This window comes from Buteo buteo, chromosome 1, assembly GCF_964188355.1.
Source record: "Buteo buteo chromosome 1, bButBut1.hap1.1, whole genome shotgun sequence".
In the NCBI taxonomy this organism is placed as follows: Eukaryota; Metazoa; Chordata; class Aves; order Accipitriformes; family Accipitridae; genus Buteo; species Buteo buteo.
The window spans coordinates 47392888-47409450 of NC_134171.1; the positions used below are offsets into that span (position 1 = coordinate 47392888).

The following is a 16563-nucleotide window of genomic DNA, read 5'->3' on the forward strand; positions in this document are numbered from 1 at the left end:
CAACCAGGCAGTCCCAAATTATTTTCTGCACGCTGCACATAGTTCCTGTAAATATCATACACAAGTTGTCTCAGACACTTCTTGCACACACCAAGCCTAAGGTTGCTCTTAGAAAAGCTCATTACAGAGTAGGATGGCTTATAAAATTGAATAGACTATTTCAGTTGGAAAGGACCTACAACGATCATCTAGTCCAACTGCCTGACCAATTTGGGGCTGCCCAAAAGTTAAAGCATGTTGTTAAGGGCATTGTCCAAATGCCTCTTGAACACTGACAGGCTTGGGGCATCGACCACCTCTCAAGGACGCCTGTTCCAGTGTCTGACCACCTCTCGGTAAAGAAATGCTTCCTAATGTCCAGTCTAAATCTCCCCTGGCGCAGCTGTGAACCATTCCCACGTGTCCTGTCACTGGATACCAGGGAGAAGAGATCAGCACCTTCCTCTCCACATCCCCTCCTCAGGAAGTTGTAAAGAGCAATGAGGTCACCCCTCAGCCTCCTTTTCTCCAAACTAGACAAGCCCAAAGCCCTCAGCTGCTTCTCACCGGACATTCCCTCCAGCCCTTTCATCAGCTTTGTTGCCCTCCTCTGGACACATTCAAGGACCTTCACATCCCTTCTTGAATTGTGGGGCCCAGAACCGCACGCAGCACTCAAGGTGAGGCTGTACCAACGCTGAACACAGTGGAATAATCACCTCTTTAGACTGGCTGGTTACACTGTGTTTGACGCACCCCAGGATGGGGTTTGCCCTCTTGGCTGCCAGGGCACACTGCTGACTCATATTGAGCCTGCTGTCGACCAGCACCCCCAGATCCATTTCTGCAGGGCTGCTCTACAGCCACTCCTCTCCCCATTTATACTTGTATACTTTAAGCTTAGTATGTACATGGTGGGTTCACCTTGGCTGGACACCAGGCGTCCACCAAAGCTGCTCTATCAATCCTCCTCCTCAGCTAGACAGAGGAAGAAAATATAACAAAAAGACCATGGATCGAGGTAAGGGCAGGGAGATCACTTAGCAATTACCATCACGGGCAAAACAGACTTGACTTGGGGTAACCTAATTTAATTTATTACCAATCAAATCAGAGTAGGATAATGAGGAAAAAAAACCCTAAATCTTAAAACACTTTCCCCCCACCCCTCCCTTGTTCCTGGGCTCAATTTCACTCCCAATTTTCTCTACCTCCTCCCCCCCAGCGGCACAGGGGGACGGGGAATGGGGGTTGGGGTCAGTTCGTCACATATTGTCTCTGCCGCTCCTTCCTCCTCAGGGGCAGGACTCATCACACTCTTCCCCTGCTCCAGCATGGGGTCCCTCCCATGGGAAACACCTTCACAAACTTCTCCAACGTGAGTCCTTCCCACGGGCTGCAGTTCTTCATGAACCGTTCCAGCATGAGTCCCTTCCACTGGCTGCAGTCCTTCAGGCACAGATTGCTCCAGCGTGGGTCCCCCATGGGGTCACAAGTCCTGCCAGAAAACCTGCTCTGGCATGGGGTCCTCCACGGGCTGCAGGTGGATATCTGCTCCACCGTGGACCTCCATGGGCTGCAGGGGAATCTCTGCTCCGGTGCCTGGAGCACCTCCTCCCCCTCCTTCTTCACTGACTTGGGGGTCTGCAGGGTTGTTTCTCTCACATGTTCTCACTCCTCTCTCCGGCTGCGGTTTCTGTTGCACAGCAACTTTTTTCCCTTCTTTAAATATGTTATCCCAGAGGCACTATGTCGTGGTTTAACCCCAGCCAGCAACTAAGCACCACGCAGCCGCTCACTCACTCCCCCCGGACCCAGTGGGATGGGGGAGAAAATCAGGAAAAGAAGTAAAACTCCTGGGTTGAGATAAGAACGGTTTAATAGAACAGAAAAGAAGAAACTAATAATGACAATGATAACACTAATAAAATGACAACAGTAGTAATAAAAGGATTGGAATGTACAAATGATGCGCAGGGCAATTGCTCACCACCCGCCGACCGACACACAGCCAGTCCCCCAGCGGTGAATCCCTGCCCCCCCCTTCCCAGTTCCTCAACTAGATGGGACGTCCCATGGTATGGAATACACTGTTGGCCAGTTTGGGTCAGGTGCCCTGGCTGGGCATGAGAAGCTGAAAAATCCTTGACTATAGTCTAAACACTACTGAGCAACAACTGAAAACATCAGTGTTATCAACATTCTTGCATACTGAACTCAAAACATAGCACTGTACCAGCTACTAGGAAGACAGTTAACTCTATCCCAGCTGAAACCGGGACACACTACCACCATCGCTGATGGGCTTGGCCTTGGCCAGCAGCGGGTCTGACTTGGATCTGGCTGGCATTGGCTCTGATGACACAGGGGAAGCTTCTAGCAGCTTCTCACAGAAACCACCACTGTAGACCCCTGCTACCAAAACCTTGCCATGCAAACCCAACACAACTTACCATGTCTTACTAGCCTTCAAGAGGTATGAATTGAGCTTCTTCCTGGAATTAGACCAAAGGCTGCCCCCAGACAGAATGGGTTAATCAGATTAGGAAGTTGGAGCAGTTGGATGTGAATGGATGTGTTGTCCTTCAGTGTCCTTCCACAACAGCAAGAGATTTGCCTTAGACATAATAGCCTGACACAACACTACGGCTCAGAAAGCCCAGCATGTTTGTAAATAGACAATAATGGATCAAAAGGGGATTTCAACTTGTTATTATCAGGCCTTTATAAAATTAAATGTGGCTTTTGTTTTGCTACTTGACAAAGAAATTTGCCAGGATGCTCAGTGGTGTTTCAAGATCTACACATTATTAGCTCTTCTAGAATTGTATGCAGAGACTGCTAAGACTCTCGGTTATAACAGATATATTTTAAATTTAGTCTGAGGTAAACAGTTATCAGCTTTACTTTTGAAAGATGAGAAGACCTTTTGTAAAAAGACAGCAAAGCACTAGTTTTAAGTGTCCTGCTTAATCTTTAAATCTTGTGGCTTTTATCAGTACAGGTACAGCGCAGCAACAAATAAAATCACTGTCTGTTCTCACCTACGTCCTAAGACTGCAATTTCTTGTAATTAGGATTTTAGATAAATTGTCGAGATACATTTTTAAAGCAATTTGATCCAGGCCCTCTACTTGGCATCTGTGGAACTGGTTTTCAACAATGTTTTTCTTTCTTGAAGAGCACATTCCTTTGAAATGCACTTTTTCTTAGAAAGAGGTGTCTTTCTCTGTTTTCTGGGCTGTAGTTAGATGCTGTGGTATGTCTTAGTCGTGTCAGCTCAGTCATATTCCATTGACTTGCATTCTATAATGCAAAATGAATGTATATTTCCTTTTGGATTACAGAAGGAAGATAATACAACACAGTTGCAATGCTATTGCCTGCAATGAGGTAACATTTGCAATCCCAGGGATAACATTACCTGCTAGGGCTATGTAACCTCCTCTCATTTCTATACTGATAATACAGAACATTTATTAGCCTTCTCATCTGTTTGATACAGAATTTGCAGTGAAAGCTTCCTAGATTCCATGGGAATTAGTGGCAAAAGCTCATTTATAACCACTGACAATTTGGACAACTGCCTCAAAACCAGGAGGGGAGAAAGGTTATTCCTAAGATCATGGAAGGGACAAATGGGAAACCAGTGAGTTAACCTGCTCAGTAACTTAGATGTTCATACACTATTCCAAGAAACAAAGGATAACAAACACGGCTAGCATATTAATATAAGAAGGAATGGCATGTTCAGGAAGGACAAGTAGGGAATGCAATTCAACAAGAATAGATGAAAAATCCTGTACTTCAAAGGAATGATCAAGTGCACAGATATAAGACTGTCTAAATCGGCAGCAGTACAGAAAAGCAATGCAGAAAAAAGCTCTTGTTAGTGTGTATCTCATGATAAATATATTTCAACAGTGTCATGATGGTGAGGAAAAAAGAAAAAAAAGAGTAACACAAAAGGAAGCCCTGAAAGGAGTACTGTCTCTGAGATACATGCAGCCATTATTTCTATTTCTACAGCACAGTACTCAGATGTGGTGCGGTACCCAGTATGGCATTTCAAAGAAGGTGGGTACCAATTAGAAAGGTTCCAGAGCAAAATGATGAACACAATCTGAGAGTAGAAAATTCAAAGGAAATGGGATTATTTAGTTTTGCAAGGAGGAAGGCAAGGACATATATGGCAGCCATCTTCAAATATAGAAGGACAGCTAAAAAGGAGAACATATAAAGGAGTAATGGATTAGGTGACATAAAGGCTGATTTAGGTTAGACAAAAAAAACAAAAAATAAGACTATTTAAGCTCTGAAATAGAATGCTTGGGGAAGTTGTGAAATCACTATCCACAGGAACTGCACAGGTATATCTAATTCTGCCTTCAGGCAGGGAGGATGGGCCAGGTGACTGACTGCCCAAATACCTTTCTTGCCCTGTTTCTATGATTTCTATGATTCTGCTCTGCCTCTAGCTCCATCAAGGATGGGAATGAAATGTGACATATCTCTGTCCTTATATGTAATGGCAGGCAAAAATGACAATACCTGTATAAGGGCAAAAGATAGAAAGCTACACAAAGAAATACAGTAATTGATACAAGCTCTCCAAACATTGCAATATAAATCCATGTTTCTGCCCCATCAGTACCTCTAGCATTTATAAATTATCTGATAATTTAACGTCAGTCCCAATTTCTTGACTGAATATCTGTATATTCCTTTAGCGGACAATATATAAAGGAAGACAGATCAGCCTTTATAATTGAATTTGGAATGTGTTTTAAGTTAACAAAATTCATGAAAATAAATGTTTCAATTCATTTATTTTTCCTATCCATAACAAAGTAAACTTCAAAAACATAAGATATTCCAAATACTCTACTTCAACCCTTTCAATTTCTAGTAGACTTGAAAGGACCTATCATGGAAGAAATAAAGGGAATAATCCTCTTCCTGTGATAAAGTTACAGATTTTAATGCTTGCAATTATTGCAATGTTTAATAAAACATTGCAACCACTTCATCTTATCTAACACACATTCAATTTCTCCCTACTCTAAGTAATACCACAGGTACCAGAATCCTTAGCGTTGTAGCCTACCGATTTATTCTTCTATCTATGAGAAAAACTGCATCTTGGTTTCAGTTAGACTTTTTTTACTTTAGTCATGCATTTCACTGTGATTATTTCCAGACTATGATTCTGCAACATTAGTAGGTAAGTAGGTAGATTTGGGCACTCAAGAATCAGAGAGACAAAAGAATTGTATTAATTACCCACAGCCACATCCCTTCCCTTTTTCCTAAATGAGAGCAATACATATTACATATATTACATGTATGTAATATGAATCTATCTAAAGGCATGACAAAGACTCTAGTTTATTTTGTCAAACATCAAATGAGAAATTGACTTATTCTGTCATAGAGATTTTAAAATACAAAAATAACCACAGAAAAACCATAGCTTTGACTAAGTCACCCCCAAATTTGGCCTCAGAAAAAAGAAACCTACAAACTTTATTTTTTAATTTACATTAAGGTTGCGAGCTTTAAATGATTTTTGTCCCAAGAATTTAAAAAATGGTTCTTCCATTCCTTGCTGAAACTTCTTATCCATCTCATTACATATCAAGAATATGCTTCATATTCAAACTATAGCACAAAAAAAATTTATGCCTAGAACATTTGCCATTTATCTTTTTGTCTTAATATATTTCAGAGTTATTTAAGTATACTCAATAAAATTTCTGATTGTATTCCTTAAAGGAAAAATTGTTTAGTATTAAAACTGTGCTTTTCTTTTTAACATCTTGCAAGCACTAATTGATCCTCATAATGGTCACAGAAGGTAAGAAAGTACTATTACCCTAGTTTTATCCAGAGAGAAAACTGAGGTAAGGAAGTTTCACCACTTGCCCAGTGTCACATCTTGTGTCACTCAGGCCTGAAATCAGACTATGATTCTGTACCTCAGGCATACAATTTAATTTTAAAAGTCTTTGTAGGATTTAGGCATCTGTCTTAAAGCAACTGTCTTACCGTTTCTTTGGAAGATTATGTTATATCAGAAAGTGCTAGATGTGTGCTCCCTAGAAGCCTACGTATGACTACGTATTTGCCTTCAAAACATTTCAAAACACAGAGAAAAAAAGCCCAAAGTCAGCAGATACTTAATATATCATCACATCCAACACAATTACCTAACAAGATATCAGACGCAGATTTATAGTGACACAAGAAAAATTAAAGTTGTCTTCAACATTTTTGACAGTGCAGCATCTTTGCTCAATCGGTCCTATGATAGAGAATGTTAAAAGTACCCCAAAGAAATATAAAATCGTGTTGGCAGAGCTGATTTTGAAGGGCTTTTTCTGTCTCTTGTCTTGCTATTCCAATTCCCTCACTTCCTGTACACCTGTCATGGTTAAAACAAATGTAAGACATACCTTAATTGTACTAGTGTGTGCACCAGGATATTCTTTTTCCTCCAGTGTTGACCAACGTTGTATAAATTTTGACACCAGAGGATCATCATAGTCAACTATCTGAAATCCTGAGACGTTAGCTCCTCCAAACTGAATTTTTGACAAATCTCCATCAGTAAATCCCTGGGCACAGAAAACATTGTCTGTTATTGCAATAGTTTTGGCAGATCTCTCAATAGTATATACAAATAAAGAGTTACCATATGACTTCTACTGCAGAAGTATAAGCCAACTTTTTCCTCAAACAGGATCCAAGTTTACATCCTGGGCTGCCAGGATTAAATCATCAGCTCTGCCAGCCAGAAGTGCCTCTCATTGCTCACTAGACATAGACTTTATAGAGCAAGGGCTGAGTGGCTCTGTCCTTGCCATGCTTACTTTCCTAAACAATCCTGTTAATTTCAATGAGACTGCTTAAATAAGAAAGGGAACACTGACATGAATAACAGGCACGCAAGTTTTAGCCAGGAATAGTTATAGCCACAGTTGTATCCCCTTTTTGCTAGGAACACTAAAGCATGTGGAAGGGCTTACCATCTCCCCTGCCTCCTCCATCCAGTATAAAGAACTACGATTCATTCTTACAAACAGTACACATTTTGTTTTCCATGTTCTGTGTTTTAACTTGCCCCAAATAATCATACAGGTTAATTTACACGAAATACTGATTTCAGACACTTCAGTTTAAATGAATGCTCTTTGTGAACATAAAAAGAAGTAGAAACTTCAGACCACATTATCAGAAGTTACTATAATTGCTATACTAGGTGCCCTTTAACTATTGCATAGTAATGATACCCAGTAATGTGTTGCTGCATGCTAATACAGACACTTCTACAGGGATCACGAAACTTTCTTCAATATTACTGTGAGCTTGACGTTTGAACAGGAACCTTCCTTGTATACTTTGACCTCTTCTCCATCTATCAGCATGTTTTAGTCTTAAAATAGATCAATTTCTTGACTGACTGATCAGACTGGAGGAGATTATTACAGTCAAGAAAAGAAGAAAGAAGGCGGATTCAGTGAAGAAGATGGGATATGATCAAGTGCTAGATAAGTTTTCTTTCTGACAGAGAAAAAAAACAGTTTTAAAATCATTACCATATGTATTTTATATGATATTACACAGAAGATCTACAATATTTGCATTTAAACTGTATAAATCTGTAGGAAGCAAATATGATATTAGACAGCTTTAAAACACAAGATTCAATAAGTTTTAGATCTTATGGGCTTACTGTCACAAACTTAAAGCAATGGCTAAAATAGCAACCAGTTAACATAATGAAATATGCTAGGCAATTTTTCTAAAATGTTTATTTCCCTTAAGACTCAAAATACTATTTATACAACATTTGCAATGCAAAATACAAATGTCTAACGCTTAGTCATTTTTTCAAATTTTATGAGACTTTTATGCTTGCTTTGTGAATATCAGTACCTTAACTTCTTTATCCTAAAAATTAGTTAATAAATATAAAAATGAAACTTCACTGTTCTGCTTTTAAAGAGGCCTTTCAAGTATAACGCTTCTTCACCCCTGTCTAGCGACATACTTGGTTCTTCAGAATATTGCCTGCCTGGAGCGGGGAAGTGTTCTGATCAAAGGTTGGGAAGAGACAGGGGTTATGTCTGAAGTGTGACAGACACACTATGGTCGTTCCGTTTCCTCAGGTCCCTCAAAGGATTATGGAAGAGAGAGTGTAAATTAAAGCACTCTGAACCCTGCTGGAATTTCTATCAAACGCTAACACAGTCCAAGAATAAATGATGAAAAAAATTATTTAGAGGCACTTACACCATGCAACCCCCAAAAATCTTTTCTGGAACAGAATAACTGAGATTCAAGCCTGCAGAATTTGCTTTGTCTGTTACAAAAAAAAAATGGGTTAGATTCCCTAGCTTCAGTAAATAAGTGTTGTTGACTTTAAAGTCAGTAAAATGGCCCTTCAACTTTAGGCACGATTTCAAAAAAGTTACCTTGACAGAATTTTGCGATTTTCCTGAACCTTCCCCCTTAGGAACGCTATTAGCTACACTGCCTGATCACCTGTGTTCAAGAAAAGATTAATTCAAACTGATTACCAAGCCAATCTGAGGAATGAAGATGTGTAAACTGAGACTCACTAGCCTAGCAAATGAAAGCCGAGAACTGTAATTTCTAAGTACCTTGGAGGTGAGAGAAGAAATATCGGTTTGCTGAATGAATGTATCAGCCTATAATGCAGAAAGTTATTTTTCTGATTTCCATACCCTACTTTTCTAAAGTATGTAGAAAAAGGGATTAAGCTTTACTGAAGATGCTGAGCAACCTTCACTCCCATTGATGGGAATATCACAGGAGGCATTTAAGCTGTGAAAAGACTCAGCCAATAAAACAAATACCATCTCATCACATGCATTCATTTAGCAAGAATAAAGACATTTAGCTTTTTTCTATTTTCTAAAATGCATTTAAAACAAAATATTAGTTGATGTGCTTCCATAAACAGTAAAATGAGTAGTACAGTTATTTTAAATATTAAAAATGCTTACCAGATTTGCAATGATATAATGGTATCCTTTAACATGTTTACCAATTGTGATAACCTGTAAAAAAGAAGAAATACCCCCATAATGGAGAATGTTCACCTGATAGACAGACTGAGACTTAAAAACTACAAAAGGCAGTATGATGTAAAAGCTAGTTATGAGCTTTATGGTATGCAATACTGAGTTTGTTTGGTGCTTTACTTTTTATTTTACCTAATGCACCATTCAACATACTCTCTGCTGGTGGAAATTATTCATATTGAAGTCCAAGTCCCAAGATCTCTAAACAGAGGAGCTGAATGCTAATTACTATGCTATGTGTTAAAGGCACAACCTGGACAGGAGAGAGTGGGCATCATGCAGTAGAAGCACTATCCCTCAGAGATTCCTGCTTAGATTCTGCTCCCTTTGGAGCAGAAGTCTAAGGTTCCTTGAACTAGAAAAAGTTTAAAAGCCCACTGACATTAATGAAAGCATCTACATTATGAGGAAGTCTTTAAAAGTTCAAATTGTTGATTATTGCCCTAAGGCTTCTTCATCATCTCCCTCAAAGCCAGCTGGTGGTTTCTCATTGGTCTGCACTGGCAGGCATGTAGCATGGATTCTTCTCCCAAATAAGCCTAACTAAGACTATCTGCATGGGGAAGTTTGCATTTTGAAGCAAAACCCTTCTCCAGAGAAAGGATGTGGGAGATAAGAGGACTCTAGAGGTTTCTTCCATCTTTTGAACAACGAGAACAACTTAAATCAAGAGGATTCCTTTATTTTCTCATTTAACATATAACTAAAATATTCAGAACAGGTACCCTGTAACTTATATCAGGCTAGTAGTGAATGACATTCCACGTACTTGCTTTAAGGAAGTTACAGGAATATAACTGAAGGCAGTGTTTAACACTAAGTTTTATATTACTAGAGTTTGAGACTGAGAGGGATCACATTACATAGGCCATAGAAGCTATTCAATTATTCCTCTTTTGAGCTCAATATATACATGATATATGAACTTAATAATTCTAAAACAGTTCCATGGGTCAGACTACTCAAAACACATTACTTATTAAAAGGCTTAAGAACTATGTTCAGATGTATTTCTTATGCAGGTGATGCTTCCAAAGAAATTTCAGTTAGACCAAACAGATTAGCTCTTCTGCATAAAATGCTTCTTCATCATCGGTATCTGAGAAAATGACCAGTAGCTGCAAGTCTTTGGATCAATGGTTAGTAACTCTGCTCTGACTGCCACTGGGTACTATTTCATTAATCTAGCTTTCTAAAACATTGCTGTGTGCCACTCATCCATATGAACACTAAGGATGCTGCCCATTAAAACTCTAAGAAGATTCAATGGTGATTCCAAAAGCCATGATGAAGGAGCTGTGGATGCAAAAGGTATTCACCAGCGTCCCTAGTTTAGACTAGCTTCTCCAGCAGGGATAGACAAGTAGTGGCAGTAACTGCACAGCTGCCCAAAAGGTGTTATCAGGGGGAAATGAGATTCTGCAAAGGAAGCTGGCTGAGAAGAGATAGAGGCTATATAATGAAGAGCATGGTAATACTGACCTGCCAAACCAGAGAAGAGGAATGAAACTAGTCTGAGGAGCGCTGGGGAACTGAAATATTTTTCAACTTCAACTTACATAAATAGTTGAAATCTGGAAAAGAAACTATAATATGAGACAAAAAACAAGAATGATGAACCAACTTTGGAAACACATCGTGTGTCTATACAAAGATCCAAGGACTACAGAGTGTAACTGGGTGAGCCTGAGGTTGCCACCATAGCTTAAAATGTTAAAGAAGGACAAATCAAAGCACTACAATAGAATGTTTGTTCAAGAGGAGGAGGCAAGGAAGAAAGTAAAGAAGTTGCTGCTCTATATATCAAGAATGCAAATAGTACTTCAATATTCAAGAAAAATCTGGTCAAGAGAAAGCCTGTTGCATGTCTCTTGATAAAAATACATAGAAAAAGAAAAGGGATACTGATACAAAGGGTCTACTTCAGGCACCCTCGTGAAAAGAAGGAAATTGCTGAGGGTTTTTTCAGGGCAGGAATTAGAAGAATTTTTTTAAGAATAAATCTGGTAGCAAAGCAAGACTTGAAGTACATACTTTGCTTTTAGAAAAGAAAATCAGAAGAGCACACTCAAAGGATAATCACAGGCCAAGAAATCCATTGTTCAGCACAGACCTTCATTTTAAGAGATGGAGAAAATTAGTAGAGAAAGTTATTTTAGATTTGATTTTAGGCTACTTAAGAAATTGAAAGTGGGTTTACTTTTTTAAGGAAGGAAGGGAAGTTACAGAAACAGAGTGTAAGAATATTGGACTTAAAAAACAGATTAAACTCCAGAAACCGCTAGGGTATCTTGCAAAGAGAATTTCAAGGCTAAACCCATATGAGACAGCTGACAACAGTTTAAGAGACCATATTCTAGGGCATAGCAGTAAACTATTTTGAGGAGAACAGCTAATTGGGATTATATTAACTGACCTGTGTGGCTGATCCAGTTATCTAGAATTCTTCAGTGACTTACAAATCAAAACAGCAGAAACAAAAGTTTATCCATCTGTATGCTTAAGGAATAGCACAAGTCTATGGGATAAGCTGAGAAAAATCTAAGACTCAAAACAAGGCAGAATCTATTAAAGTGCAATTAGGGCAAGAAAAATACCCCAAAGCTGCAATCAAAATAAGAAGCAGCCAAAGAAAAAAATAGTCCTGTTACTAAACAAAGACAGTAAAAATGAGTGGTAACTAAAGGGTTCTTCTCTTTAAAAAGTGGTAAAAGGAGAAACTGAAGAAAGTTACACTCAGCCAAACTTTCATATCAGGGAAGATATTATAATTAATATTACATACTTAATTTTAAAAGAGTTTATAGGACAGTAAGATGATAAACAGGCAATATAGTCTTGTCAAGATGAAAATATGTCAAAGCAATTTCTTTCCTTTCTCTGACATGAAAGCTACCCTAACAGATAGTGAGGAAACAGCAGATGTGACATATCTTGAGTCTAATAAGGCTTTTGTCCTGTATGACATCATTACAAGCTCTTGAGGGAACAGGGACAAGACAAAATCACTGTAAGGTAAGCAAACACCTGTTTGAAAAGCCACACAGAACCAACTGAAAAGGACCTATAAATGCTATTTCTCTCAAGCATTGCTCTACTCAGTACTTTTCTTGAGACAGATAACAAGTCAGAAAATAGAATTTTAAAAAACTGCAGATAATGATAGGGAGGTTGCAAATGCTCTGGAGAACAGGATCAAATTCAAATTGATCTTGAAAATTAGAGAAACAGTTTGTGGATATGAATTCCAAATAAAACAGACAAATACAATACTCTCCATTTAGGACACTGGTCATTGCCTGAGCCTCTCTAAAATGTAATGACCTTCATAACAAAGACCAAAATAACAAACCCTTCAAAAAAGCTTCAAACCAATACATCTACACTCTGATGATATATTCCTACAGATGCTGCACAGTTTCACATGGTCAAGCACAAGCCAGCAGGGAGCTATCCTTATCATTTTGCATTGTGCTTTGCATGCATGAACAGAAGTAGTAAGATATAGAGACAGTAAGACCTCCCTAGACACTAGGATTGAAGAGGTGGATTTGAAGGTAATGCAGCAGTTTGAATTGGAGCACTGTGATGCTGTTGTGAAAAAGAAGATAAAAACCCCCATCTTCTTGGCAAATAATACATGTATGGGTGGAGAGAAGATGGAATTTTCTGTTCTGTTTAAAGCTCAGGAGGTGTTAGCTAAGGAAAACAGCATCCAATTTTGGTTAACACTCTTTAAAAGGGAGACAAAATGAAGAGAGACCCAAGGACAGTACAAATGACAAAAAGCTTAGAAATATGAACTACGAAGGGAGTTAAATGGAAAAGAGAAGTTGTTGATACAGCCTTCCCAAGATGTAAAAGGTTCTTGGAAAAAGCATTAGAAGTAGAAAATACTTTCTAGGTGGAAGGAGAACTAATCTCTAGACATAATATAACTATTTATAACATACCATATAGAATAGTGTATCAACTACATATAATATAGTACATTATTTAGGTTGTGAAATAGCCTTAACAAGGTTTGGTGGGTTTTTTTTTTCTTTTAAATAATCAGGATATAAAACTGTACAGGATCATCCAGATAGAATTATCTTGCCTTTGAGCAAACGAAGGGATTATAGGATTTGTATGTTCACTTTCTGCCTGATATATGTGGTCCTCAATACAAACCTGTCACTTCCAAATGATGCATAATAATCACAAAAATAGGATCAAGAGAAATGAACTCATTATGTTTACTTATAGAATATAGCTAACTGCTGTCACTGAAGAATGGAGAATAGCAAACCTGATCAACAATGTCGTTGACTTTATCACGCTCACAGTCCAAAATCACTCGCCTCTCCTTTTTTACCTCTAGATCTTGAAACAGTGAACGGTAAGTTTCATCTTTTCTGTCATTGTTAATATTTCCTACATTGATAGCAGTCACTTGCCATTTCTTTTCAGCAGCAGAATCCAGCACAGCTTGCAATGTCGATAAGCCTAGTGAAGCACAGGAGAAAACAGAAGATATGACTGGTAAAGCTTCAGGAATAACAAGCTTCTAGAAAACGATTTATGAGATTACTTATTTAAGATTTCCCTGTAACTTGTTTGACCTGTCACACATTATTAGGACTCAGAAATGAAGACATGTGTGGGCCCGATCAGTTCTTATTGCATGAAATTTCTATTTACATAGCTGCAACAAACAGGGTTGAGCCTTGTAAAGACAACCTTTTGGTTATGCTTAAACCTTCTTCAGAATGTGATTTTGCCAGTTTCACTGATCCACTGCTAGAATTCCACATGTTGGGAAAAAGGTCTTCTAGGAGAAAAGTGATCCAATTGCAGCAAGAGGATCAGCTACTTATTACAAAATGCTACTGATCTGCTTTTGTTCTCAGCACTTGAGCACTACTGTATTTAAACCCAGATCTCACTGAGCTTTACGGCAAAATTCCCATGTTCTGCAGTGATGCTAATGGAGTTATTATTTCTGTTGCTACAGTCATATCCCTGACTATGAAAGAAGATGTGCTGAGATATATATTTCCATATAGATAAGTAAGCTCAATGCTAACACCTACAAGCAATCTACAAAAGTTTGCTTCCATTTTATCCTTTTGGCACGTTCCTGCCAGGAAGCTGTAATGTCTGTAGAGCTGCAGCTGCCTACAATATATTGTAAAATCAGTGAAGATTCTACTTGACTGGGACTGGTTTTCCTTTTCAAGGATTAAATAACAGAGTATAGAAACATGAAAATTACTGCTGGAAATTAATTTCTGCTGTACAACAAATACCATTTTAACAATTTTCAGCAGTACAGGAATTAGACTTGTATTTGTTAAATTCCTTCCAGAGAGTTCTACATAATTCTAGAGAGCAATTTTAAGGATAGCAGATAGTATTACAGAAAAAAGAAAATCAGAATTTCTCACAAGCCAATTGACATTTTTTGCACATTCATCCCTCTTGAAACCACAGAACACCAGGAGTCATTTCTTTGAGACAGATTTCTGACTTGGTATGTAAAGGAAGCTTCAGGTATAACTCTCATGAGAAATAACAGTGGTTATATGCCCATAAATGTAGAAAGAAAGTACTAAGAATTAATTTGTCTCATAGTTTGTAAATACATTAGTAAACCAAGATTGGTCAGTGTTTAGCAATTCAGCTTTATCAGTGAAAATGGTAATGAAATACAGAACTATATAAAACTGGTAATCAGCAAAGGTAGAAAATGGCAGGCTTCCAAAAGCATAAATGCAATGATTATCTCAAATAATTCTGGTTTTGTGTGTTGCCTTTAAAGAAGACTGATATGAAGTTTTGTATGTCATGCAATGAATATTTATTTTAAAATAATAGATAAGTACAGTCCAAGGGTACATATAAACTATTTATAACATGTTAAAGATAAATGTGGAGAACTCGTGCTAAAGGGAAAAGATAATTAATGTAAGCAAACTAAAAGATGTAGGGAATATCTTAGAACATTAAAAAGCATTAAAGTAAGTCTATACCTCAAAATAATGTTTTAAAAGGTAATTTAAAATAATTTTTAAAAACAACACCAAAAAAACGCCAAAATCAAAATGAAACATACAATCTGAATAATTGTTTCAGATCTCATTTAGTAGATTTCAGGTCCTCCAATCTGCCTTCATGTTTCCACTGAGTTAAACAGAATCTCAGTTAGGCATAAATTAATAAGGGCTATTAATGTTAATACTACCCATTACAAAGGGTTCCTATATTTTACTCCTCTGATCTTCCATTTTTCCTAGGGACTCCCTTTTCTTGGGGTGCTCTCTGCAGAGATGTCAAATGGCTGCCTGGATTTCTTGCTTTTTACAGGTGGCAGATTTGTCATCCCCATACAGTTTAGTTTATTCTGACAGCAGTAACATTGCAAAAGAATGAAAAACAAACAAAAGCATTCACAGTAATACTTCTGTGGACATGGAATTTTCTGGAGAGTGGTAATGGAAGTGGGACTCTACAGGGGAGAAAACTCCAACAACTTCAGTTACTTTTTGTAAACTGCAGGAATACTTCTGTTTGGGAACCTCATGTGCCTTAACCTCTCTTGGTTATCATGAGACAAACTCTTAATTTGGTGAGCTCTGAAAAGGAGGACTGAACAGAGACTGAGTAAATTAGCAATTCTGTTACAGATAGAATCTTCCAATAATGTTACTACTTTTTCCAAACCCCACTGTTTAGTACTGGCAACACAGAGGAGGCAAGGGGGGTAAAGGACACTAATCCACATTCTGAGTGAGAGCAACTGCCATATTAAGCCATTAATATCTTGGACATGCATATACTGAATGGCCTCACTTCTTATAGACAGGAATGAGATATGAAATTGCCCTGCACTTCAACCAGTCAGCCCCTAGCCACAGAGGAGCTGTAAAAGTAGCAATAAATGATTCTATTGGAATAAGTCATCAAACTAATTCCTATTAGCTTCCACAGCTTCCATGAAAAGTAAGTCTCTTTGCCTCTTCTATCTCACTCCTGAAGGTGGAAACATTTTAAATTATTTATCATTTCTTAAATATACATCGCTGTCACTATGTTAACACTTAAGCAAAAGTGTTTAGAGGAATTATGGACCCTGTGTGTTCACGGTTTGAGGTCAGTGTTTCTGATTACATACTGTTTGACTCTGCAGGTTAGCCTTGTGCAATCACTGGGAGCACTGAGGAGCAACAATTTACTCAACATAAAGGTAGGAGCTTCATGCCTTGGAGGTTGTTATCACTAGGGTGCCTTGCAACAATTAAAACAAACAAATAACAAAAAAAAGGCATAACAAAAGGGTGACTACAAATAACAATTTTATGCTGTTATTCCTGGCCAGATTCAGCCAGTGCAGCTGACAGGAAGAACTAGGTGTTTTTCAGTATTTCCTAAATATAAATCACTTGCATGTCACATACTACACACTGTTAGCTGATTGACTGAGTATTGGCTA

The 16563-nt window shown here is 38.1% G+C and overlaps 1 protein-coding gene across 2 annotated transcripts in view; it reads right to left on the reverse strand.

Moving 5' to 3' along the window:
- GRIA2 (glutamate ionotropic receptor AMPA type subunit 2) overlaps window positions 1–16563 on the reverse strand; it is a 95272-nt gene that overhangs the window by 35101 nt on the left and 43608 nt on the right. For both annotated transcript variants that reach the window (XM_075024350.1, XM_075023491.1), the window contains exons 4-6: window positions 13381–13577; window positions 9012–9065; window positions 6435–6596 (exon numbers count right to left, since the gene is read on the reverse strand). In XM_075024350.1, the coding sequence (XP_074880451.1) occupies window positions 6435–6596; window positions 9012–9065; window positions 13381–13577 (413 nt within the window). The remainder of the gene's footprint in view (window positions 1–6434; window positions 6597–9011; window positions 9066–13380; window positions 13578–16563) is intronic.